The sequence below is a fragment of the Bos taurus genome, chromosome 27, assembly GCF_002263795.3.
Source record: "Bos taurus isolate L1 Dominette 01449 registration number 42190680 breed Hereford chromosome 27, ARS-UCD2.0, whole genome shotgun sequence".
NCBI lineage: Eukaryota > Metazoa > Chordata > Mammalia > Artiodactyla > Bovidae > Bos > Bos taurus.
In genome coordinates this window covers 37363484-37390520 of record NC_037354.1, presented here as the reverse complement: position 1 = coordinate 37390520, position 27037 = coordinate 37363484, and the positions used below count along the sequence as shown (strand labels likewise).

Sequence of the window (27037 nt, the reverse complement as noted above, 5' to 3'; positions counted from 1 at the left end):
CAGCTTCTCAGAGCTGTGTGCGGTGCTGTCTCCCGGGCTGCAGTTCTATTTTTCCCCAAATAAAAGTAACGTGAAACTTTCATGTTGTGTATTTTTTAAGTCAACATTTCCAACCAGTAGTACTGTATTGATTGAGGTTTTGCTGATATATGACATTAATGTCATTAGATATTTAAAATTTTTGTCTTATATGGGGGTAGAGTTGATTTACAGTGTTGTGTTCATTTCAGGTGTACAGCAAAATGATTCAGGTATACATATACATTGGAGAAGGCGATGGCACCCCACTCCAGTACTCTTGCCTGGAAAATCCCATGGACAGGGGAGCCTGGTGGGCTGCCGTCTATGGGGTCACACAGAGTTGGACACGACTGAAGTGACTTAGCAGCAGCAGCAGCAGCAGCAGCAGCAGCACCATACATATACATATATCCGTTCTTTTTCAGATTCTTTTCCCATATAGGTTTGCCCGCACAGAGTTCCCTGTGCTAAACAGCAGGTCCTTTTTGATGACCTACTTTTACATATAATAGTATATATATGTTAATACCAAACTCCTAATAATATATCCCTCTCCCCTAACCTTTCCCTTTGGTGATCTAACCATAAGTTTGTTTTCTCAGTTTGTGAGTTTGCTTTTGTTCTGTAAATAAAAGTTCATTTTGTAAATAAAGTTCATTTATATCAGTTTTTTAAAGGTTCCACATAATAAGTGACATCAGGTATTTGTCGTTCGCTGTCTGACTTATTTCACTTAGTATGATAAACTCTAGATCTACTATATTTTGCTTAAGAATGATAAATTGTGGAAGATGGTGACAAGTACATTCCATCTGTGTTGCTGTTGTGATCTGCTAAATCTGAATGTGACCACAGAGAAATTAACTTGTAAAAGCAATCACCTGCACCATGACTACTCTTTCAAGAAACAGATGGAATCGGTCCACTCAAGACGGTCTGAAACCAGCTGGCGAGTCTGTGGTTTCCTGGCAACCCCTGACAGCTCAGGCCAGCTTCCTTCTCTTCGGAATTCAAAGAGCTTTGCATTTGCCAGCCTTTATTAGAAGGTGTAAACGAGCTTGTTGTTATTGTTTAGTCATATCTGACTCTTTGCGACCCCATGGACTGTAGCTCACCAGGCTCCTCTGTCCGTGAGATTTCCCAGGCAGGAATACTGGAGTGGGTTGTCATTTTCCTCTCCAGGGGGATCTTCCCGACTCAGGGACTGAACTCAAGTCCTGCATTGCAGGTGGATTTTTTACCACTGAGCCACTAGGGAAGCCCTAAAATGAATTTAAGAAATCTCAAACCAATGGAAATATAAATTTGGAAAGGCAAATGTGTAACAACACACACACGCTAACATTTTGGGATTGTTTGTTTCTTTTTGATTTTCTAGGCCACCATATTTATTGGTATGATGAACTAAAATTTAATTACTAATTTTTTGAAGAATAATTGTGTATATATATATGCATACATATATATATATACACATACATATATATGCACATATGTAAGTATGTATATGGGCTTCCCAGGAGGTGCTAGTGGTAAGGAACCTGCCTGCCAAGGCAGGAAATGTAAGAGATGCAGGTTTGATCCCTGGGTTGGAAGATCCCCTCGAGAAGGGCATGGCTACCCACTCCAGTATTCTTGCTTGGAAAATCCCCTGGACAGAGGAGCCTGGCAGGCTACAGTCCATGGGGTCACAAGAGTTGGACACGACTGAGCACACTTGCATGCATTCAGGATTGGAAGAGGCAATCCCACTGCTCACTTTTCTTCATTTGTAAAATGGTAACCAAAAGCACATCTCTATTCCTACCTCACCGAGATGCCCTGTTTTGATATGAAACTGTAGAATCACTCTCTTTATTTAGGAGTTCTAACGCATCTTATCATTTTGGTGGAGGAAGAGGTGACATTCTGATTGTTTGTGTTGGAACTAAGATGGTGAAAGTGAAAGTTGCTCAGTCATGTCCAGCTATTTGCGATCCCATGGACTCTATAGTCCATGGAATTCTCCAGGCCAGAATATTGGAGCGGGTAGCCTCTCCCTTCCCCAGGGGATCTTCTCTACCCAGGGATTGAACCCAGGTCTCTTGCATTACAGGCAGATTCTTTACCAGCTGAGCCAACAGGGAAGCCCAAGAATACTGGAGTGGGTAGCCTGTCTCTTCTCCAAGGGATTTTCCTGACCCAGGAATCAAACCAGGGTCTCGTGCATTGCAGGCAGATTCTTTACCAACTGAGCTATCAGGAAAGTGTATGAAGATGAAGAAAGAGGGAAGAATTGGATGCAGGAGCCAAATAAATAGGTATTTAGTTAACTGCTTTCATGATATGATTTCAGAGGCCATAAACGTACTTTTATCCCTAAGAATTACCTCTCTGTAATGTTTGAAAACTTCACTGCTTTCCAACTGGAGGTTTTCGGTTAAAATGCAGAACAAATACCCCATAAGAAGTAACACTTTGACTGTTGTGGAAGTGTGTTTTCGATTCTTTCTTGGAATAGATTTTGATAGAGAGCAGAAGGATTTTGGATACTGTGGGAAGTAGAGAAGAAATAAACATAATATTGTCCAGACAGCTGCTTTTTAGTTTGCCAATGATTCAGTTCAGTCGCTCAGTCATGCCCGACTCTTTGCGACCCCATGGACTGCAGCACGCCAGGCTTCCCTGTCCATCACCAACTCCCGGAGCTTGCTCAAGCTCATGTCCATCGAGTCGGTGATGCCATCCAACCATCTCATCCTCTGTCATCCCCTTCTCCTCTCGCCTTCAGTCTTTCCCAGCATCAGGGGCTTTTCCAATGAGTCAGTTCTTCGCATCAGGTGGCCAAAGTATTTGAGCTTCAACTTCAGTGAAGACTGATATGGTACAAAAAATAGAATCTGGTTGACCAAGAAGTTGATTTACAAATGTTTTTCTATAATAAAGTAATTCCAAGCCTATATAAAAATGAAAACAGTACAAAGTGTTCTACATACAAACAGTAAAAAGTGTTCATTCCCTCGTGATAAGAGCCCCTACTTGCTCTATCAATGTCTTTCCCCAACTGATTATTCATCATGCCTAGAATTTGGTTAGATTTGAGTTTCCAGGTGCTGGCACTTCTTTTTTTTTCCCAAAGAACTTTCTTTAGTATTTCTTGTTCAGGAGGTTGGCTGCTGATAAAGCCTTTTGATTATCATTTACTTGAAAGTATTTTATTTATCTATACATCTTTGTCATGGCTACTTTGAAGTTCTTGTCTGCTAATTCAACATCCAGGTCATCCTGGAGTCAGTTTGCTTTGACTATTTTTTCTCTTGACTATGGATCATATTGTCCCATTTCTTCTCCTGATTGTGGATCTCATTTTCATGCTCATTCCTGTACTTTTTCATTATATGTTGGGTATTTTGGATGACATGGTATTAGAGACTCTAGATTCTGTTAACTCCCTCTGAGAAGTGTTGGGTTTGCTCAAGCAGATGATTAAATTTGGCCAGGTTCAAATTGTACCTTGCCAATGGTAAGCACCAGCTGAATGCCACCCTTAGTCTCTTCAGCTGTTTGATTTCTGCCAGGTTCCTTGGGGTCTCTCACGTAGATTCAGGGATCAGCCAAGGACTTGGCAGAATTTATATGCAGATTTTGGGGTTCCTCCTTCTGGGGTTCACTTCTTTTCTGCGATTCACCTTTTTCTGTGATGTTCTTCCTCACTTTTCAGGTTTGTCGAATCAGTTTCACTGTAGCTTTCTGCTTGAGTTCTAGTTATTCTCAAATGGTGGACTAAGAAATACCTTCAGGCAAAAAACCCATATAAACACAAATCTCAACCACTGCTGTCCCTTCCTTCAAGGGTTATCTTCTTCCTTGTTTCCCTGTTTATGCCTTCTTTCAAATTGTTTTCATGTTTTGTTCTGAACTCATTATCTGTAAGACAGTTAGTCTGACACAATTATTCCTCCATTACCAGAAGCAGAATTATTTTAAAAATATAAAAAATAAACATCAATTTTATAAATTTTATTATTTTTTTTACAATATTGTATTGGTTTTGCCATACATCAACATTATAAATTGATGTGAGTTAATTAATTATTTCAGCAACTATCTACCCAGCATTTACTCTGGACTAGTTACAATGGCACCTCACTCTAGTACTCTTGCCTGGAAAATCCCATGGACGGAGGAGCCTGGTGGGCTGCAGTCCATGGGGTCGCTAAGAGTCGGACACGACTGAGTTCACTTTCACTTTTCACTTTCATGCATTGGAGAAGGAAATGGCAACCCACTCCAGTGTTCTTGCCTGGAGAATCCCAGGGACGGGGGAGCCTGGTGGGCTGCCATCTATGGGGTCGCACAGAGTTGGACACGACTGAAGCGACTCAGCAGCAGCAGCAGTTACTATTTACTAGAAAGCATTCCAGATATAAGATTTATATTAGCACATGCGGTGTGCTTAGTTGCTCAGTCGTGTCCGACTCTGCAATCCCATGGACAGCAGCCCGCCAGGCTCCTCTGTCCATGGGGATTCTCCAGGCAAGAATACTAGAGTAGGTTGCCATGCTCTCCTCCAGGGGATCTTCCCAAACCAGGGACAGAAGCCAGGTCTCCCGCATTGCAGGCAGATTCTTTACCGTCTGAGCCACTAGGGAAGCCCATATTGGCATGTAGTCAATTTAAGTGTGCCTGGTTTTTTAAACCTCAAAATAAAATGTTATTCAGAGACATAATCCCTCCCCCCAAAATAAATAAAATACCTTTACTTGTTATATCATAAATATTTCATGTGGGACTTTTTTTTTTTCAGATTTCTGAGGTCAAAGGGATTTGCAGTTGAGTTTAACAACATCAACATTGGTTGCAGTTAAAAATTCTCAGCTTTCTTCAGCCTGTTTGAAATCTGTCAAAATATTTCTTTCATGAAAATCCCCAGGATGGAGCCACTCTTTCGTAATCATGAGACCTCTGTTGTTTCTTGATTTGGAAGAGAATAAAGAAACTTTGGAATAAGAAACATCAAAAATAAAAGACACGAGTAGCACAGTCCTCCTTCAGTATCACATTTGGGACAGAGAAGCTCCAATGACCCCAGACGGTTGCTTGCTTCCCCTTTGACTTATCATCTTCCTAGCTTGGGTGTGGCTGCTGTACAGCTTTAGCTTTTTACTGTATGTAAATAAAATTAAGGTCCGCAGACTCCAGCGCTAAAGGCTGCTTGTTCATTTGTGGGTGAGAGGTCCAGGGTAGGAGAAAGACAACCTGTTGCTGGAAGTTTCCATGTAGGGCTCACCTCAGTTCTTTGGTTGACTCCTCATCCTCACTCTTAAATCCTTAATCAAGACTTAACCTCACCCATACAGACTGGAAAGAGGCTGAGGAGGGGCAAAAAGACAGGTGGGAGATGCTTCTTGCTCTGTAGTTTTGTCTGGCTCTGACTTTATTAGGGAATCGCGTGGGAAACAGATGAAGACTAAGCTCCAGTCGCTCTTCTGTGAGCTTTGCTATTTTGCATAACATTGGATATAAGCCAAATGTCCTCTTTATTTCCAGAACCCATATGTTAATCCCAAACTCCTAATTTATCCTTCCCCATGACGTTTGCTTTCAAAATCTGTGTCTTTTGTTTTGTAAATAAGTTCATTTGTAAAACTTTTAAAAAATTTCACATGTAAGTGATGTTATTTTATATACAGTAGTGTCTAACTAAGACACTTTTATTCTTAATATCTGAAGTTACTTTTAATACCATTTCCTCTCTTACTTTTACTGAATACTTGAATATATTTCCAACATTGCAGCAATCTTACCATAAACTCTGCGTCTTACTTCCTGGTGAATCCTCAAGAACCCCACCGGAAACGGTTAAGGTTGAGAACAAACCTCTGTGCCCTTGGAGCAGTGGGCTGGCCCAGCCGTGCACCCAGGGGAGCTGCCCACGGCACTAACCTCGCATCTTTCACACAGTGAAAGAGAGGAACGAGGAAAAGGAGAACACCAGTGTTAGTGAGCTGTTTATTAGCCATGCCGCTTTTCTTCCAAAGAAAACAGCTCCGTCGTGGACCCTTGATGGATTCCCGGGGGCGAGGGGGTGCAGAACCAGGACAGTCAGCTGGCGTGGCTTTGAAGTGTGGCCGCGGGGCATCCCCCCTCCCCTGCTCAGCTGTGGAAGCAGAAAGGAAACTTCAAAGCGGCCTCTCCGTTGATCCTGCTGGTAGGGGGTGTGACTCCCATCATCAGGCTTTACAGAAAAATGAGGAGGAATCTTCTCTCACTCGCCAGAGTCCAATGTTCACCATCTAGCGGATGCAAATAAAAAACCATCTGATACTGTCTACAGTACAGCTCAGTCACTCAGTCGTGTCCTATGCGACCCCATGGACTGCAGCACGCCAGGCTTCTCTGTCCATCACCAACTCCTGCAGCTTGCTCAAACTCACACCCATCAAGTTGGCGATGCCATCACCATCTCATCCTCTGTTGTCCCCTTCTCCTGCTCTCAATCTTTCCCAGCATCAGGGTTTTTTCTAATGAGTCGGTTCTTCACATCAGGTGGCCAAAGTATTGGGGCTTCAGCTTCAGCATCAGTCCTTCCAATGAATACTCAGGACTGATCTACTTTAGGATGGACTGGTTAGATCTCCTTGCAGTCCAAGGGACTCTCAAGAGTCTTCTCCAACACCACAGTTCAAAAGCATCAATTTGTTGGCACTCAGCTTTCTTCACAGTCCAACTCTCACATCCATACATGACCACAGGAAAAACCATAGCTTTGACTAGATGTACCTTTGTCAGCAAGGTAATGTCTCTGCTTTTTAATATGCTGTCTAGATTGGTCATAGCTTTTCTTCCAAGGAGCAAACACCTTTTAATTTCATGGCTAGTGGATACAAATAAAAAGCCATCACCATCAGTTTTGTTGTGATTTTTATTTACTTAGGTACACATTTTGTTCAAATCAGCTGAGATAGCCAGTTTTCATAATTTGTCCAGGTTTGTGCTTCACATCAGTGACAGCATATGAACCACTCCCACTCCTGATTACATAAGAGCAAAGTTTAAGAGACTGTTCTCTTGCTGCTCGGCTTGTCCCAGGCCATAATTACCACTGTTTACAATCCTTCAGTCTATGTATTCATTCTGGGTACAGGTGGGGAATTCAAACTCATCTGTGGGTTAAGAAAGAATTATTCCATTTGATCAACAATCCACCTTATAAAAGATATACATTTTTGAGTGACATAAATTTTAAAATAAGTGCAATTTTCTTGAAATTATTTCATTTGGCCTAAACTTTTTCATTTAAAATTTATATTCTTGGGACTTCCCTGGTGGTGCAGTGGTTAAGACTTTGCCTTCCAATCCAAGGGGGGCAGGTCTGATCCCTGTTTAGGGAGCTAAGATTTCACATGTCTCTTGGCCAAAAAACCAAAACACAAAAAACAGAAACAGTATTATAACAAATCCAATAAAGGCTTTTAAAATGGTCCACCTCAAAAAAAAAAAAATCTTTAAAAAAACCCATAAAATTTATATTTTTTACTTCATAATTGTAAAGGAAAAGACAATAACATTTAAAATATTAACTAACTTTTAAAATTGCATTTTGATTCAAAAACAAATTCTTAATTTTTTAATATTAATTGGCTGCTCTGGGTGTTAGTTGCAGCATTTAAGATCTTCAGCTGTGGCACGTGGGATCCAGTTGCCTGACGGGGGCTTGAACCCCAGGCTCCCTGCACTGGCAGCATGGATTCTTAGCCACTGGACCACCAGGGAAGTCCTGAAAACAAATTCTTGAACAGTTATATGGACAGTTAAACGTACCTGCTATTACCTCCAACCAGTTTTTCTTTAAATAAATATGAAAAACTGGGCAAAAACATTTCAGTGTTTTCAGCATGAAGTTTTCAGCATAAAAATGGTACAAGGTATGAGTCTACCGGAAAGCTTATTATGGTTTAAAAAAAAAAAAAAGCCCAAGAAGCTAGATAGTGAAACATTTATAGTCATAAGATCCCAAAGCAAGTAGCTAGCACCTGTCAGAGGTGCCCATGTATTCAGCAGCACAGCCCTGGCATGGCTGGAAGAAGACTCTTCTGGTGGAAGGAACTCGTGGGAACACAATGAAGGGGAACGAACTCCAGTCCCAGGCAAGTTCCACAACTAGCAGGGGGGTGTGTGTCAGGATTTCACGGTGCAGAAAAGACAGTTTCCTGTGCGACTCCTGAAGAAGCAAAGATGGCTAATTCAACCGGAGGTGACAACAGCCACAGGAACACACGTTAGTTAGTCCCTTATCCATTACGACATTTATCCCCCGACAATCGAAGAGGAAGTTCTTTCAATGATTTGATTTTTACTTTTTAATTTTGCGAAAACGTTCAAAAGCGGCCTAGGCTCCAAACTCTTGCGCTTTTGCTCCTGACTGCATCCTGAAGGAGGGAAGGTCTTCACGAGGTAAGACTGCCACCTCTGCTGACCGTCTACCTCCCCAGACTCTCTGTGTTCAGGCCTTTGGAGGCATTTTTAATTTGTGGAACAAATGATTTGGAGATAAAATTTTAAAAAGTGAAACCAAACACACCAAAAGATTGGGGGGAAAGTCACAAACAGAATGATTTTATGGAGACAGAACTTAAAAAAAAACCCAAAACGCTGGTCATGATTTAGTAGCAGGAGGAGATCGCACTCTTGAACAACAGGCATTTATGCTGCTGATTTTCTGAGATTTCATTCCAGCGAGAGCTGCACACTGTCAGCTTGGCTCTGTGGCTGCTGATAGTCATACTTCCTGGCTATTAGGAAATAAACAAAAGAAAAAAACAAGAAAAAAGGAGATACAATTAATAAAGTCTCAAAATCATTATGAACTCACATCATTAAATTACAGTCAAGTCATGATTCTCAGTAAAGAATTAGCTTGAAAGTGAAAGTGAAGTTGCTCAGTCGTGTCTGACTCTTTGCGACCCCATGGACTGCAGACTACCAGGCTCCTCCGTACATGGGATTTTCCTGGCAAGAGTGCTAGAGTAGATTGCCATTTCCTTCTCCAGGGGATCTTCCCGACCCAGGAATCGAACATGGGTCTCCCGCATTGCAGGCAGACGCTTTACCGTCTGAGCCACCAGGGAAGCCCCAAAAGAATTATCTTAGAATTAAACAATTTTTTTTCACTAGAGGAAATTTATGATACTTTGTGATTCTCTAATTTCTCATCAGTGCTGATATCCATTTTCAAATGTTTATTATTATTGTTTTGTACATGGCTTATTCAGAACACTAAAATACAGAGTGAGTGCATGCTTAGCCATTTCAGTTGTGTCCAATTCTTTGTGACCCTATGGACTGTGTAGCCCGCCAGGCTCCTCTGTCCATGGGATTCTCCAAGCAAGAATACTGGAGTGGGTTGCCATGCCCTCCTCTAGGGGATCTTCCTGATCCAGGGATCAAACCTGCATCTCCCATGTCTCCTGCATTGGCAGGCTGGTTCTTTACTACTGGCACCATCTGGGAAGCCCAAAATATAGGGTAAACACTAATAAAGCTACTAAACTCAAAGTAACATTTTGTAATGTCCTTCTTTGTTATCCTCCATCTCCACCTCAAGATAAATGATAAATAATGCTTTTGCCACACCATAAGGAATTTGACTATATATTAAATGACAAGCCTAAGACATTTACTGAACATTGTCATTAATGTAAACGAGAAGAAAAAACAGACTTGCAATTCTGTACCGTTTTTGTTTTTCTGAGAAATAATTATTGAAGGTCTTAACCTGAAAACTAGAGAGTGGAGGGCTGCCGGGGTCCAGCCCCGGTGGATCCAGGGAATTCGAAGCGGGGACGGCGTCGGCGAGGATCAGGAAACAACTGCTTAATTAAACTTTAATTAAGGATATAAAGAGTAATAGAATAAGGATAGCTTAGTAGGAAAATTCAGTGAAGAAAAGAGGCTGAAATAAGGATAGCTCAGTGAGGAAATTCAGTGGAGAAGAGGCTGAATAATTCAGCCAGAAGGTAAGAGAAAGAACGACATGGTGAGACCAAGTTTCGGTGAACAAGGCCCGCACTTTATTTTCCAAAGTAGTTTTTATACCTTAAGTTATGCATAGAGGATAATGGGGGAAGGGGTAGAGTCATGCAGCAAGCCAGGCTTTCTTCCTGCAAACTTATCATATGCAAAAGCTTAGGTGATTTGCATCATCTTCTGGCCCAGAGGCCTGTTAACATTTTAAGACCCTTTCTTCAGAAAACTTATTTTTCTCTAAAGGTGATTGGTCAGGAGCCACCCTCCAAAAGCATTAGATAAAGTTGCATTCCTACAGAGCAAAGGTGAGGTGGGCTATAACAAGAAAAAGAATTAACTCAAGGATCCCAGGTTACAAACATTAAAGCTACTATTTACACCAATTATAGTAATCAATACACTGCCAGGGACACAGCAGGTAAGGGATATGGAGACTTAGCAGCAAACATTGGCCCAAGAAGTGAAAAACCCTTCACCAATACAATTTCTAATCAATCTTTTAATTGCTCAAAGGAATCTGTATTTAGACAGTTTAGAACATCTCATGCCTCTCACAGTTGGGAGGCTCTGAACAATCACATGTGGCCGAAAAAACCTATTCAGGCAGGCTAGAGGATTTCCAAAGGAGTTTGTAGGTTAAACACTGTCACACCCAGGAATTATTAACTGGAGCTGTAAGCTAACTCTTTTTTTTCAGAGAGAGGTAGTGGGGGACAGCCCCCCGTAAAGTCAGAGGTGTAGGTGAAAGCACCAAGGTGAAAGCACTGGTTTTGGGGGTAGATGGGGGACTCCTGAGGCTCAATCCCGCCTTTGCGTATGCCGAGCCTCCTTCCTCATGACCTTTGTCATGGGCGGAGTTCCTCACGCTGGCTACCGGCAGTGATAGAATTACAGTTGAGCTATTCTAGATCCTGAAAGATGATGCTGTGGAAAGTGCTGCACTCAATATGCAATATGCACTCAATATGCAATATGCCGGTTCCCGGCAGAGGGCCAAAGTCTTGTGAATGGTTTAGCTTTGAAGCTTTCAGTCTCTGTTAAGTTTTTACCAGCAAAGGAAGAAATACTATTTGTTTATATACTCAGGGTGGATCCAGACTTTTGTGGCCTAAAACTTATACAATTTGGGGGTTCCTCTTTAAGGAATCTGCCTGCAATGCAGGAGACCTCAGTTTGATTCCTGGGTCAGGAAGATCCCCTGGAGAAGAGAGAGGCTACCCACTCCAGTATTCTTGGGCTTCCCTGGTGCCTCAGTTGGTAAAGAATCTGCCTGCAATGAGGAAGACCTGGGTTCGATCCCTGGGTTGGGAAGATCCCCTGGAGAAGGGAATAGCTACCCACTTCAGTATTCTGACATGGAGAATTCCTTGGACTGTACAGTCCATGGGATCACAGAGTCATACACGACTGAGCAACTTTCACGTTCACTCTTTAAGGAAAGAGAAGAGAATCTGGAAGGAAGAGAATTTTTTCTGCTTCTTTCTTGAACCTACAGACTAAATCAGGATTAGATATGTCATCAACACTAGGAATGATGCAATGTGATGGGACTCATTAAATGTGCAAATACTCACTATTTATAAGAACAACAGCTTCGACTCCACATCCTAATCTCCATAATCAGTGAATATGTTACCTTCTAGGGCGGAAGGGGCTTGAAAGCCGTGATGAAGGATGTTGAGAGGGGGGATTATGTAGTCACCCGGATTATTTGGCCCAACCTGATCCCAGGGGCCCTGAAAATCAGAGAGCCTCTACTGGCTGAGTTCAGAGACAGAGGGGGCTATAAAAATGCAAGAATGATCAGAAAGACACAGTGCCACTGGCTTTGAAGACGGGTGAATGAGGCCACAAACCAAGCAATGCGGTAGCTTCTAGAAGCTGGAAAAGGCAAAGAAACACACCCTCACAGCCTCCAGAAAGAAACAAAACTCTGCTGACACCATGATTTTAGCCTAGTGAAACGGCTGTGGGACTTTTAACCTATAATTGTAAGATTTGTGCTGTGTCAGCCACTGAATTTGTGGTAATAGAGCAGCAACAGAAAACTAACACACCTTACAAATACAGGCATTTGGACAAATTTCATTTTTATGCCATTTTCATTAAAGAAGAAAAAGAACGGTACACTGGGTTTAAACTTGTATATGCTATGCTAATGGATTTTTCTTTTTTTTTTGATGCCAACTAACTTCTGGGAGTTTCTTGTTTGTTTTTGTATTTTGGCTGCACTGCGCGGCATTGCAGATCTTAAGATTCCCCAACCAGGGATCAAATTCTGGCTTCTGCAGTGAAAACACCAAATCCTAATTGCTAGGCCACCAGGGCACTCCCACTAACCTCTGTTTTGAGCAGGCATCAAGGAAAGCCTAATCCTTTAACTTTCCATACAGAGCTTCTCGCTCTCTGTGTTTTTGTTTTTAATACTTAGGTTTTCTTGGGGATTTTTTTTTTTTGAGGTAAAATACAAAAGCACTGAAATTTGCATTTTCACCATTTTTAAGTGGTTCGGGGACAGAAGCTCCGTTTACATTGCTGTGCTGCCACCCACAGCACCCGTCTGCCCACCACCCCGCGCTGACCTCTCTCCTCCGCACACAGAAGCTCCCTGTCCCCTCCTCCTCCAGCTCCTGGTGAGGACTCCACTCTGTCCCTGGGAATTTGCTTCAGAGAAGTGAAATCACACACTATTTGTTATTGTGTAAGTGGCTTCCTTCACTCCTGATAAGAGTAATTATGGAGCATAACGTCTTCGAGGTTCATGCCTGTTGTGGCACCCGTCACAATTTCCTTCCCTTTAAAGGTTGAATGAACCCTGTGCATGCACAGACCGCAGGCTGTGGACCATTCAGGAGACAAGGACACTTGGGTTGTTTCCATCTTCTGGCTACTATGAATAATGCTGCTCTGTCAAATTCAGGTTTACTTCTTATTCTGAGCTAGTAACACATGAATATGACACAAAATGCGAAAGGGACCCAAAGAGGAAACACCGAAAGTGCATCTTCCTCCCACCTGATCAGCCCTGCAGCCCCATTCCACAGAGGAACTGCTGTCTATAGTTCTCAGGGTGAAATTTATGCTGAAGAATTTTTAGAAGTTCTACTTGTGTTAGAAAAATTATATATATATATGTTTTTTTTCTACTTTTCACCTGAAATTCCAGTCTCCTGAGAGATACACTAGGAATATCTTGCTGACCATTCTTCCTTGCTTCTTTTTATACCCATTAGCATGCACGCATTCACATTAAAGATTTTACTGCAGACATCTTTCTTTTAAAAATACTGTCTTTTCTCCTTGAGTTCCACAGCATCCCCATCAAGGTAATGAATGCTAATAATCTCATGTGTATCTTTTCAAGCTTTCCTCCAGGCTTGCATAATTATACAGAACATTTTTACAAACAATCCTATCAAAAAATGGGCAGAAGACTTAAACAGACATTTCTCCAAAAAAGACATAATATAGGGCCAACAAGCACATGAAAGGATGCTCAACGTCACTAACTATTAGAGAAAGGCAAAACCAAACTACAAGGATCAGAATGGCCAGCATCAAAAAGTCTACAAATAATAATGTGGAGAAAACAGAACCCTCCTACAGTCTAAACTGGTACAACCATTATGGAGAACAGGATGGACACTTCTTAAAAACTAAAGCTATCCAATCCTGCAACCCCACTCCTGGACATATACCCAGAGAAAACTGGATATATGAAAAGGTACGTGCACCCTAATGTCCACAGGTGCATTATTTATAACAGCCAAGCCAAGTTCACTATTATAATAGCCAAGACAATGAAGGCAATCTGAACGTCCATATAAGCAAAGTCAGAGAAGGAAATATCATTGATACTGCTTATATGCGACATCTCAAAAAACAAAAAAGATATAAATGAACTTTTTTACAAAACAGAAATAGACCCACAGATATAAAGGAGTTGGGGAGAGATGAACTGGGAGGTTGGGATTAACATACACACACAACTGAATATAAAATGATGACCAACAACGACTTACTAAACAGCACAAGGAACTATACTCAATATTTCGTGGTGTTCTCTAGGAAAAACAAATATGAAAAAGAATATATATATATAAAAATGTATAGCTGAATCACTGGGCTATATACATGTAAACACAGGTATAACACAACATTGTAACTCAACTACATGTCGATAAGAAAAACGATATACAACATTTTTACTACACATACATGTTGTAGTCGCTCAGTGTTAAAGGAGTGGCACCCTAGCATATATACAATTACCTCTTGCCCTTCCTCATTTAATGACACACCATGGAAGCCACACCTCATTTTCTTTAATGGTGGCATCAGAGGTTGTGGCTTGGATGCAACATTCACCCTGGCTCTGTGCCCTTTAACCTTTGTTTCTTCTCCACCACCTACACACTCAGCGTTGGGATTCACAGGATATGTTAATAACCTCTGGCCTGGAAGCTGTTCCTATACGCATATAATGTGGCTGCGGTACGCGGTCATTTAATTGAAACTGAAGTGACTGCAAACTCTGTAAACACAAAACTCAAACCCAAACTAAAAGTAGCTTCAACTCAAAACCTCCCCTTAGCCGGATCCTCAAAGTGCTCGTGGCCACCTCAGCACCACTGCATGTGCGGCAAGTCAGAGGAGGACCAGACAGAAATCTCATCAACTAGCAAAACATCTAATTTTTGCTGAATTTTCAAAAACATGATCATATGAACAGCTTGGTAGGGCTCCTTTCGGGGGGACGGCTCCACGTGGGGGAAGGGTCCTGAAGCACTAACTTCATGCAAACCAGGTGCTATGCTTCTATTATCAGCTATTTTTTTAAATTAAAAAAATTTTTTTTCACTTAAGTATAGTTGATTTAAAATGTTGTGCTAGTTCCTGGAGTATAGCAAAGTGATACACATATATATACATATTCTTTTCCATTAAGGTTTGTTACAGGATATTGAATGTAGTTCCCTGTGCCACCATCATTTATTTCTGATAACCTTTGAAAACTACACACAAATTTTTTAAAAAAGTAGGTATTAAACATGCTTATGTATGTAATAAGGCTTCCTAGGTGGTGCAGTGGTAAACAATCTGCTTGCCAAGCAGGAGACGAAGGTTCGATCCCTAGGTCAGAAAGATCCCCTTGGAGAAGAAATGGCAACCCACTCCAGTATTCTTGTCCAGGAAACCTCATGGACAGAGGAGCCTGGTGGGCTACAGTCCGTGGGGCTGCAAAGAGTCAGACAGGACTGAGTGACTGAACAACATGTATGCAATTAGGCAGAGTATACTTACAAATGGAGTACATTTCTAGCTGCTGTCTTAAACGAATTTTGCTTATTGTGTCATAAAAGTTGGGCTCTGACAGAGTTTCTGCTGGAGGTGGCAAACTGAATATCCTCATAATTTTCCTTTTATTCCTAAAACACAAAAACGATGCAGAGAAGAGATTTGTATTCTCAGCTATAGGACTGTAACACTCTCGTGACTGTAGTAACCAGAAGCCGCATTAAAAGGACACAAGTGGCCACGAGTCCCTCTTCAGTTCTGTCCCCGTGAGATGCTGCCTTGGCTCAAGTATTCTCTCTTTCACTAAAAGTAAGAAGTTGCACATGTATAGTCACAGAGTTACAAGAAAGGAAAAGCAGTGACTGAATACACCCACTTCATACGACATGTCTCTCCTCATCTCCACAAAAAATGCCCTATTGTTTAGAAAAATGCACAGACAAAAAAAGTACGATTCTTTTCCTCCCTGTCATGTCATGCAAATAAAGCTAATTTACTGGGGGTAGTGAATAAACAGAATGTGAGCAGACCTTAATTCTGGGAAACAATGAATAAAACTATTTCTTAAATAGAGTAGCATGGCCTTAGTGGGGTCATCTAGTTAAAATGAACAACAGCCTGTCTATGCTTTTAAAACAGTGGGGTGGGGAGGAGGCGGCAGCTCTCTTTAGGGGACCGCTGTCGCCTGCCAGTGGCCCTGGGGTGATCCGTGGGGGCTCTTCTCGCCCCTCCCCCCAGCCTGGAGTCCAGGAGGCCAGCGGCTCAGGGTTCACGGGGCTGTGAAGGGCGAGCCTGCATGTCCCATAGGCAGGGTGAATCTGAACTATTTCCCAGGCCAGGCAGCAATTATTCTTGGATGACTAATTATCCCGGACTGTCTAAAGCCTCTGACCTTGGTACAGGACGTCACAAAGCATGTGGCTATGAGCAGAAGCAACTCAATCCAACTACTGCTTTCTTCCTCTTCAAAGCAATACCTCCCTCCCTTTTTGTTCACTGTTCTTAAAGGAGCCAGGGAGTGTGGAAAAGGACAGTTAAACTGTGCGACAGTCAGCAGGAAGTATTTGTGGAGGATTTACACTAATGCGCCACTTCAGGGACACAAAGGTTAAATAAAAGCCCCTGTTCTCGGGGGACTGAGTGTTTGCAGGATGGACAGACAAGAAATCGAACCATATAACATCATTCACTAAGTTCTGGGACACAGTCATGCGTAAGAAACAGAAGGGAAAGCTTGAAATGTGCGAGGACAGAAGTGCTGAACATGTAGGAGTTGGTGTTTGTGCATTTCAGGGACGTGGGCCAAAAATATGTGCTCGTCCGAGGGTGACAGTGAACTGGCTGAGTGATAACTCTGAGCTATATCAGAAGTGATAGAATGGGAGTACAGAGCAGCTGGCCTGGGAGCCGAGAGCTGCACTCACAGCCCGGCTCTCAGAGCAGCTGGGTTTTGCAAGCCAAGTCCTGGTGTCTGGTGTTTGAGGGCAGGGCCGAGGAGAGAGAGCTTTCATAGTAGGAACCAAAATGCTGGTGAAATCATTTTTGTGCATTAAATTTAGATCAAACCAACCAACCTGCAAAACTCGCAAATGCTCAGGATCTTCTCATCAACCCTGAGAACCTCAAGCCTTTACCTCTTGGCATACATGAAGAGCCCGAAGCTGACGAGTATCACCACCAGGTACACGTTGGTGGCTTCATTCCAGGCCTCGTGGACGCTGTAGTCCATGGCCCCGTCGTCCCCCATCACTCCGTAGCCCCCAGGCATGGGCCTGTAAGACAATAAAGGGGGCAGGTGACAGTGTGAAGGCCGGACAAATGCGGGCGAACAGAGGGCCCGCAGGCCAGCGGCAGCCCCTGGTCTCCCTGTGGCCCAGGAGCCAAAACTGGTTTTACATTTCCAATGGATACATTTTAAACAGTTGAGAGTACTACCAGTATCTTCCATTTTTGCCTCACAGCCCTCAAAGCCTCAAATATATACAATCTGGCCTGTTAAGATTTACAAAACAGAAAACAGACTCACAGACTTAGAAAACAAACTTATGGTTACCAAAGGGGAAAGGGGAGGTGATGGGGAGGGATAAATTAGGAGTTTGGGATTGATACATATGCACCACTTATATATCAAATAATCAACAAAGATCTACTGTGTAGCACTGGGAACTCGAATCAACATTGTAATAAACTATATCGGAAAACAATCTGAAAAACAATGGCTATATGTACACATATAACTGAGTCACTTTGCTGCATACCTGACACTAACACAATATTGTAAACCACCAATCATACCTCAATATATTAATTAATAAAATAAAAAATTAAGTTAAAAAAAGGCAAGAAAAAGTTGACCAACCCTGATCTAGATCACTAAGGCACAGAACGCATTTCCCCTTATTTCTGACTTTGAAACATCACAGATCCTACATAAAAGTTCAAACTTGGAGATTAAAAAAATATTTCTAAAAGGATATGGGTTGAAATATCACTGCACATTTTCCAACCTGTAACTATTACCCAGGCAAATGCACCTGAATACTTATGACACAGGCCCACACAACTGGCTGGGATGCTAAGAGAACAGCACACGTTGGACTCGTGACAGTGGCTTTGATGAGATGCGCTGGCCAGGACCATGCTCTTCCACAGGCCCCGACGCACCTGGAAAATGAAAATGCCTGCAGCTTTATCTATGCAGCCTTGGCCTCCTGGCCAAATGTGGTTGAAAGAAGCTATAAAAAGTCCCTTTTTGCTATTTACACAGCTGTGACTTCTATTCAAGGAAGTGCATTCTTTGGACATTCCCACAGAAAAATAAGAGTGGTAACAGCAAGTGTATCAAGAAGCGAGGGAAAGACTCCTGGTTTCTCACTTACCGTTGGGAAGTTCATTGAATTGTTCCTTAAAGAGAAAGTTCTTCCCTTGTGTTAAACCTCAACTAAGTAAGCATAAATGATTCAATATGTGGAAGAAATTCAGAAGTGTTGTTTTAGACACTCTATCAAAAGGAGAAAAACTGAACAAATGACAGGTGATAACTTACTGTAGTTTCTAATGATAGTCATTTTCTAATACCAAGAAAAAGGGTATGTGGAATGTCTAAGAAATCATTTTGCAATTTTTTCTAGACATCCTAAAACAGTGAAAGCATTGTAGAAATTCCTCCACTGAAATATCTGTCCTATGAGCCTCCAAAATGTTTCTTAATGTAGATTTGTCTCAGTTAATAAGTGCACATTAAGGGCAGAGTCTGTTTTCTTTCTTACAGTTTGCTTCTGCATAAAATGAAATTTCCCCAGGGTCTGCTCCCAGGTCAGCTGGCATTTTGGTCCCTTTCTTACACCTGCAATCTCTATCAGAGGTCTGGGGACAGACTGTACTCATTTACAATAAAGTGAGTATCACTGAATGGCCATTTAACTTAAATTCTAGACACTGAGAGCAAGAGTAATGTCTCTGAAACATCTATGTGTGTCTGATGAAAATACAGATTGGTCTTAGGAAAATTAGAGACTAATAAAAACAGAATTTAAATGATAAAATTTTATAGCTGCAAGATCTAAACATTACTAAATTATTAAACATACACAGTTACTATCTACTGAAGACTGGCGATGGATTTTTTTTTTAGAGAGTAGGAGGTGCAGGGGGATTTGACGTTACTCAGTTTCGATTCTTATGCCTTAAAACTGAACTCCAGAGTTTCTCTGAACGTAACATTATTCATGGTAAGTAATCAACCTACCTTAAAAGGGGAAACTTTTGGAAGATCAGAGACTATAACTGTCTTTATGGGCAAGGAATCTAGAATTTTTTTCTAGATTTTTGTTGGTGCCAAAATGTAAAATAACAATGACTGTTTCGGCTGTAAGAGATGACTTTAGGGCTTCTCTGATGGATCAATGGTAAAGAATCTGCCTGCCAAAGCAGGGGACATGGGTTTGATCTCTGGTTGGGGAGGATCGCACATACCTCAGAGAAATTAAACCCTTGAGCCGGTGCTTTAGAGCCCAGGAAACACAACTGCTGAGCCCATTTGCTGCAGCTACTGACGCCCTTGTGCTCTAGAGAAGCCCCCACAATGAGAGGCCCGTGCACTTCCACGACAGAGTACCCGCCCCCCGCCCCTGCTCGCCACAGCTAAAGAAGAGACTGTGCAACAACGAAGACCCAGTACAGCCCAAATAAATAAAATTATTAAAAAAAAGAGAGAGAGAGCTGACTTTAGGTGTCTGATTTGAGAAGCTGTGGAAGGCCTGGCATTACCATGCCGTCCCTGAGTGGGGTAGGTTTTCAGGATTGGGAGTTAACAAGAAATTAGAGAAGGAACAAGGAACATACATAACTATGGCTACTGAGACATCTTGTAGGTGCCCTTTCTCTGACACAACTGTGAGTGGGTCTCCTACCTGTGTTCTAACACCTGACTGTTCTGAGCCAGGTTAATCTCTTGCTTCAGCGTTTCACTAAATTCTGTTCCTGAACCCCTCAATAAATGGTGTGTTCCTACAGAGCTGTCTTCCTCCTGCTACAAATATGCCAGTCTCTCGTTATATTTGGAGAAGGAGTCTAAAGGACTGCTGACCACAAATGGTGAAATTTTACCAAGAGTTATACAACTTGATTGGTATGCAATGACACTATGCAGTAACACTACTGTTCCGGGGACACGCACTTGAGTTATTTTTAGTAGTGTAGTTGTGAAAGATTTGCACCAGGGGTAGGCCTGTCCTGCCCATTCCTCCATCATGACCAATGACATGACTGTGTATGCCTGTCCAAAGTCACCATGCAGACGATGGCTCCCTTGTGGCCTGAACTATGACCAGCCCCCTCCCAGCTCCCCACAGGCTAACCAAGTGTACACACACAACCTCCCTCCTGAGGACAAAATGCCCAGGGGCATTACAATGGTTCCTTTCTGGCAAATTAACGGATATTTCAGCAAGCTCACCGTGTGCTTGGATTGTCATGCACGGCTTTTCTGAGAAAACGGAACCTTTCCCACATATTTTTCCTGTAAATCTATGCTTGAACTATTTCAGCAAGGAGTTGCTGAAATAAGTATCCAGAACTTAAATGAGAACTTAAGTATCCAGAGATAAAGTTGGTAAAACATGAACAACTAGGGATAGATTTCAGTTTGACAAACTTCTACGTAGAGAACTAAACCTCTTCTTGGGATCAAGTGACTGTATCATAAACTATATATATATATATATTTTTTTTTTTTTCCCCCCCTCCTGTTTGGGGTTCCTGATACTACCTCTGGTGGTGGTGGTTTGGTCGCTAAGTCGTGTCTGCCCTTTGCGAAACTATGGACTGTAGCCCACCAGCCTCCTCTGTCCATGGATTTCTCCAGACAAGAAGATTGGAGTTGGGTGGCCATGCCCTCCTCCAGGGGGATCTTCAATTTTGAAGATCCCCTGTCATCACGTCTTAAATGTTACCAATTTCCCCTCTCACTTAAGAGCTTTGTTATTTTGAAACGAATCCAGATGAGAATCACTTAAACAGTTCCACGAGTTCCTCACACAACACAATCCACCACCACCACTGACTGGATTTTTTTTCTCTCCGTGCTCCGAAGCGCTCAAGGTTTGGGGCTCCCGAAGCGGAAGGGGACAAAGTCACGGGCCAACCCGCGGGCCGATGAAGGGCAGTGGGCATTTGAGGGTGCCCGTGCCGGGCAGCCCAGAGACTCGGTGACTCACCACCCGCGTGCTGGGCGCACTCGAGCTCCCACTTGGCAGGAGCCCCGGGGGTGACGGCGGCGGTGAGGGTGAGGGTTACACAACTCGCCCGGAGACACCCCCAGGCGGGGGAGTCACGTACTTGCGCGCTCCCGGCCCGACCGAGATGCTCGAGGCGCGCTCTTCCCGGAAAGCAGAGCGGGGAGCGGACGGTGAAGCCCCGTCCCGGGGCGGGCAGCGCGCGGCCCCACCCGCCAGCCCCGGCCTTCCAGCCCGCGTCTCTGGGGCGCGGAGCCGGCGGCTCGCTCCGGGCCTGGGGGCGGCGCGGCGCGGCGGGGCGGGGCGGGGCGGGGCGGGGCGCGCGGCGGGGCGGGGCGCGCGGGGCGCGGGGCGCGGGGCCACTCACGCGGCTCGCTCCGCCGGCGGCGCGCGGCCGGGCTGTTCCGCGGGGGCTCTTTGCGCCGCGCCGGCGGCCGGACGCGCGGACCCGGTTCCCGCGCGGACCGGACAGCGTCTGCTTCGTCACTTCCTGCCTGCCCGGCGGCTTCCGGAGGGAACGAGCAGCCAGGTCTTTCCCCCTCACCCACCCCGCCCCGCCCCGCTCCCCTGTGAGGGCGCGACCCGGGGAGACGCGGCGACGGCCCCGGGGCCGCCCGCGGGCGCGTGAGTGCGGCCCGGCTCCCCTCCCCGGCCCCGCGGCGCCGGCCCCTCCCCGCGGCCCCCGGGGCTCGGTGGCCCGCGTCCGGCCGCCCCGGCCTGGAGTCCACCTGCGTCCGGCCGCGGTGCGCCCGAGCGCGCGCGGCGAAGCGACGGGGGCTCCCGGGAGCCGTGGCGCCGGCCCGGCTGCGGGGAGGGCGTGTGCCTTGGCCGCCCCCGCCCCGGGTCGAGATTCAGTTTGGAAACGCGAGGATTTCCCGCCCCCCCCCCCCCCAATTCGTGATGTGGGCTTAGGGTTACTTTTCGTATTGACTTAGGAAAGCACGTGCTCTCCAAACTGGCTTTTGCGCTTTCCCTGTCATCGTCAGTGATTCCCTGTCATCGTAAATGATGCGTGGCCGAAGCGACTGAAATGTTTTAAAAGCCGGATGCGCCCAGGATGATGTAGTCATGTCAGTTTAAGTGGCTTTGGGGTATAATTTTGTGTGTGTGTAAGGACTTGCAAAAAAAATTCCGGCAAGAGACATGTAATGAATTTATGTAGGATTTCAGCGTCAATATTGAAGTAATCAGATTTCAGTGGTTGGCGCAGCCTCGCAAGTAAATGGCCCCTTATCTACGAGGTTGAGGTCTTAACTGTTCATTTTGAGCGAGTTCTCTAGGATCAGCTGACTGCTGATTATAATTCACACTAGACGTAGAGGTTGTGTCCTTAGTTGATAAGCAGAGATTAGAGCTAACATTTAACATTCTACCCCGTAGCAAGTTTTCTCTGCTTCTTTTCGGATCATTCTGTTCAAATTAAACTCAGGTCTGCCTAGATGAATAGCATTGCTTGGTGCATAACATAATAGCTTTATTTCTAGTAGTAACACGTATTAGCTTATATACATTATGTATATATAATCGTGCTCTACAACTGTTTAGTATGATTCCAAAGTTGGAAAATTAGGAACAGTAATACTGGGCAATGTTGAGTAGTGATTGTTTGCCAGACTTGTTTCAAATCATCTACACGCTTTATCTCATTTAATCTTTGGGATAACTTTTTGCATAAACATAGGTTACTCTTAAATACTTGAGTACACGAGTTGGATTTGAATGTGTCCAAATGGTGAATATGTACATTAATTGTTTCTGTTTCTGTAAAACAAGGGTGTTGGCAATATAAAATGACTGAGTAAAATGTGTTTTTCAAGTTGGAAGATGGCTTTTCAATTGCGTGGAATTGCAATTAGTCCCTTTATTGGAGTATTCAATAGTTTCCAAAGCCCTGTGTCTCTTTTTAATCAAAGTTCCCATTACATGTCATTGTCACTCAATCAACAGGCTGTGCTTGGACATTCAGAAAAAGTAAATGTTGGAAAGCCTTAATTGCCCCTGGTGAAAGGTCTCCTCTTACCCTGTTTAGTCTCCTAGTGACATTCCTAATTAGGGGTTAACAAATGACATACAGGAAGGGTGATTTTCCAGTACCAAACCGAGGGAATAAAAAACAGTGGGTTGGCTGTTACTTTGTTGATGAGTCTAACATTCATGGGTACATGAAGGTTAAGAATGTTCTGTAACCTATGTTGTAGGGGTTCTAACCTCATTTTTAAGTTTGCCTTTGAATGTCTTAAACATATTCGAGTCCAGTACTTTGTGCATTAAGAAATTTTTGACTGGATTTAATTGAGTAGTTTGGACATCCTTAATCAAGTTTATTCTGGGTCTTCGCTGGCGGTCTAGTGGTTAAGACTGTACTTCCAGTGCAGGGGGCGTGGTTTCCATCGCTGGGCGGGCAAGTTGCACAGGGCAACCAAAAAAAAAAAAAGAAAAGATTATTCTGTTTCCAGGGGCGATGGTGGGATCCAGCAGTGTGCATCCTATGAGAGCAGAAGCTGTTGAAAGGCCTGCAGAGGATGAGGGAAGCGCTCAGAAACGTGTCTCATTTGTGATGAGAGCGTGTTGGACTTGACCCATCTTTGTATAGTGGTCCGCCATCAGTAAGGGATTGAGAACGCTTTTGCCAGTCGATATTTATAAGAGGTTCCTTTACCCGAAGGCATCCTCTTTCGGGAGGAGATGAGTGGAGGTTTGTCATCAGTGCAAGGCTGTAGAAGACAAAGATGCAAGTGTTAATCCTTCCGCCCATCGTGACTAACTGATTCCTGCCACCACATGCATCTCCAGGCACTTCCCTGGGAGATATTTGACGTCTGTGGGCAGACCCTAGTAGAAGAGGGAAGGAAGGGAAAGGGTGGGAGGAGCCAGAGCACTGGGCTTTATGAACGGGGTTTCATTTGGGCCTCCATAGACTCTGAAAACCTTTCCAATAATACTGACTGTGTGTGTCTGTAAACCTCTTATATGTTATTTGTGTTCAGAAATAATAGAGAATGTCTCTTTAATGTGCTTCATAAACAGTGGAGCATATTGAGAGTACAGAACAGGAAAAGTTGTTAACTTCTGTGTGTTTGCCATTGTTGGAAGCCGGAGCGACTGTAACGCCAGCCTTGGCTCCTGTCTGTGAGGCATTGAAGCGGTGTTGTGTTCCATCCGAGAGAACACCCCTTCTTCCTTCCTTCAGAACTCAGCTGTCAGGGGGAGTGAGTGCCCTTTTAGGTCCTGCGGCGCTGGGGCCTTTTCTAGGTCCTTCATGGCCGTATCTCAGCCTGTGGAAGGTGTGCAGTGAATGTTTGTGGGATGACCAGGTATGCTGGAATCCGCTATCTGTGCCCGCCTCTTGTGGAAGTTCCACTCGCCTCCAGGGGCAGGGAGGGCCACTGCAGGCTCGCCCTCTCCAGGGTCCCAGCTCACAAGGAGCCTTTGGCATTCAATCTTTTATGGCTTTATATTGTTACAGCAGGAGTGTTTTCCTGTGTTTTGTTTCCCCACCCGAAATACAGGCTGGTCAAGGGCAGGGAATACATGTTTGTACAGGTCTGTGTTTGAGAACTTCCTTGTTCATCCGGTATAACAATCTATACCGAGTAGATTCATTTTTACCTCTTGAGTGACTAGTAGGTGCCATGGGGAGCGTCAGAAATACTCAAGATGTGGTCCCAGGCCTCAAGTGAGTAGTATCTTATTTGGGCAAACATTGTGTACATATGTGGAACGGTATAAGAATTTGGAGTTACATAAAGCAAATAATCGGAGAAGGCAGTGGCACCCCACTCCAGTATTCTTGCCTGGAAAATCTCATGGATGGAGGTGCAGTCCATGGGGTCCCTAAGAGTCAGACACGGCTGAGCGACTTCCCTTTCACTTTTCACTTTCATGCATTGGAGAAGGAAATGGCAACCCACTCCAGTGCTCTTGCCTGGAGAATCCCAGGGACGGGGGAGCCTGGTGGGCTGCCATCTATGGGGTCACACGGAGTGGGACACGACTGAAGCGACTTAGTAGCAGCAGCAAAGCAAATAATAACAGCTACTATCGATGGAGTGCTTAGACTGTGCTTTTGCATCTAGATTTATTTGACTCTCAATCCTGTTATCCCGTTATAGCCCCACCTTTTACATGGAGAAACTGAGGCACAGAGAGATTCAGCCACGTGCCTGAGATCACAATGCAAGCAGTAAGCTAGGGAGATGGGATGTGAACCCCAGGCAGCCTGGCTCTGGAGTCAGTGTGAATTCTCCCCAGAGCTTTGCTTTATCAAAGATAGAAGAGAGAGCTAGAACTTGACCCTAGTTTCTCAGCTGTACAGACTCTTTTACAATTTCAAAGTAGCACTCACAGTGGCTGTGACTCTCAGCTGCAGAAGCAGTGCCAGATTTTCCAGGCAGAAGAGGTTGATAATGAAATGGTTGAGGGGACTCTCTATTTTGATATGACTGAAAGCACCAAGAAGAGAAACCGAATTTTGCATTTCAAAGCTGAGAGAGCAGTAGGACTCTTGCGTGGCAGACTCTTGTTGAATTCTAGGACAGTGATTCACAAGGACAAAGAGCCGTGACTGTTAAGGATACTAGTTCAGTGTCTGCTCATGTGAAATAAAACAGTACTGAATGAACTTGTTACTACCGTTCTTTTAAAAAACACTTTTAAACCCCTAGTGAATGTAACTTACCAGGATGGGCATGTCACGGAAGGCTTCTGGTGCCCACTTGTCCGGTTGCCTTGTCCTTACGTGAAATCTTGACCCACTTCTTCAGCTTGTCTTGGACAATCAAGCACTCTTGGGGCCCGGAGGCCTCTTCCAACCAAGTCGTATTTCTCTGGTGAAAAAAAAAGTAAAACAGCACTGCTGCTTTGGTGTGAGACCTGGAGGGAGGTCACTCGGAAGCCACGTGGACTCGGATGAGGGCCCGCAAACAGAACCCAGCAAGATGAAGGAAAACGGTATTCTTCGAAAGCCCAGTTTTGTGTCCCTTTAGTTGGGAGACGACAGTGTTATCTTGTGGGTGTTGGGCACCGACAGAGTCCACTGAACCCACATGACCCCGCCGATAGGGAGCACCGCCATTGGCCCTGGAATCCAAGGAGGAGGTGCCCTGGAGCAGGCCTGGGCCTGGTTAGCAGCTCTGCAGGTACGTGTTCTGGGGGACACATCGCTTCTGCTGGGGGATCGGGGGACAGCCTGTAATTTCAATAAGAAATGACACGGTGCTGCTCTCCTTTTAACATCAGCTCATATTCTGGGATGGCCTGTCAGCGAAGGAGCTGATGGCTGTGAGTGTTCCCCGCAGTTGTGCTCTATTTAAGTATCCAAGGCTACAGCTGGGGCTAAAAGAATCTACATGGAAGTGTTTTTATCCAACTGGCACGTTAGCCTCAATCTTAGTTTCGGCCTCTTCTCTGAATGGGGGATTTTTAGAGAAAGAGACAATGATGCAGTGATTCATTTGTCTTAAACCTGTCAAGCTGGGGTAATGGTGTCCCTCTTGCCCAGTTTTATGACTCTGAGGGTGGTAGAGTGGCACCCTGACCAATATGGCAGTGGTTTAAGCATGAGTGTAGACAGAACGACCCAGGGCTCCTTATACAGTGACAGTCACAGATGCCTCCACCTAATCAAGAAATTAGAGCTCTTTAGAGCCACAGCTGGAGGGGCAGCTGTATTTTAAGTTCTCCTCAGATGATCCTGGTACCCATCATTGGAAGAACAAGCCCTGTATTTTATAGATGAGAGAATCAGGGCAAAGTTAAATGGCTTGCCTACAGCTGGCTCAGTGGTTTCAAGATTTTATCACCAGATAGTGTGCAATTTCAGAGTTTTACGGCTGGAAGAAATTTTCCAGGGCATCAATTCTGTAACTCACTTTATGGCTGCATATAAATCACACTTGTTCATACCATTTCCAAGTCAGATATGAACACAGAGAAATAATGTTTTCTCAAAGCCCGTCTTCTGTCCTGGCCAAGGT

At 44.1% G+C, this 27037-nt stretch overlaps 2 protein-coding genes across 15 annotated transcripts in view; one reads left to right on the top strand and one right to left on the bottom strand.

The window, feature by feature from the left end:
* Window positions 1-6907: 6907 nt before the first annotated feature.
* SMIM19 (small integral membrane protein 19) lies at window positions 6908-21495 on the bottom strand. Of its 3 annotated transcripts, XM_059882223.1 has the most exons (5): window positions 21166-21306; window positions 17862-17991; window positions 16962-17099; window positions 15334-15458; window positions 6908-8795 (listed from the first exon to the last, which is right to left on the bottom strand). In XM_059882223.1, the coding sequence occupies exons 3-5, from the start codon at window positions 17093-17095 to the stop codon at window positions 8731-8733; spliced, it is 324 nt and encodes a 107-aa protein (XP_059738206.1). In that variant the 5' UTR covers window positions 17096-17099; window positions 17862-17991; window positions 21166-21306; the 3' UTR covers window positions 6908-8730.
* SLC20A2 (solute carrier family 20 member 2) overlaps window positions 21424-27037 on the top strand; it is a 116931-nt gene continuing 111317 nt past the window's right edge. For 8 of the 12 annotated variants that reach the window (XM_010820338.3, XM_059882231.1, XM_010820337.3 and 5 more), the window contains exon 1: window positions 21548-26200. The gene's annotated coding sequence lies outside the window, so the exon portion shown is untranslated. Of the gene's footprint in view, window positions 26201-27037 lie in introns of all 12 variants that reach the window. The other 4 variants (XM_024986262.2, XM_059882233.1, XM_059882232.1 and 1 more) reach the window with 2 other exon arrangements.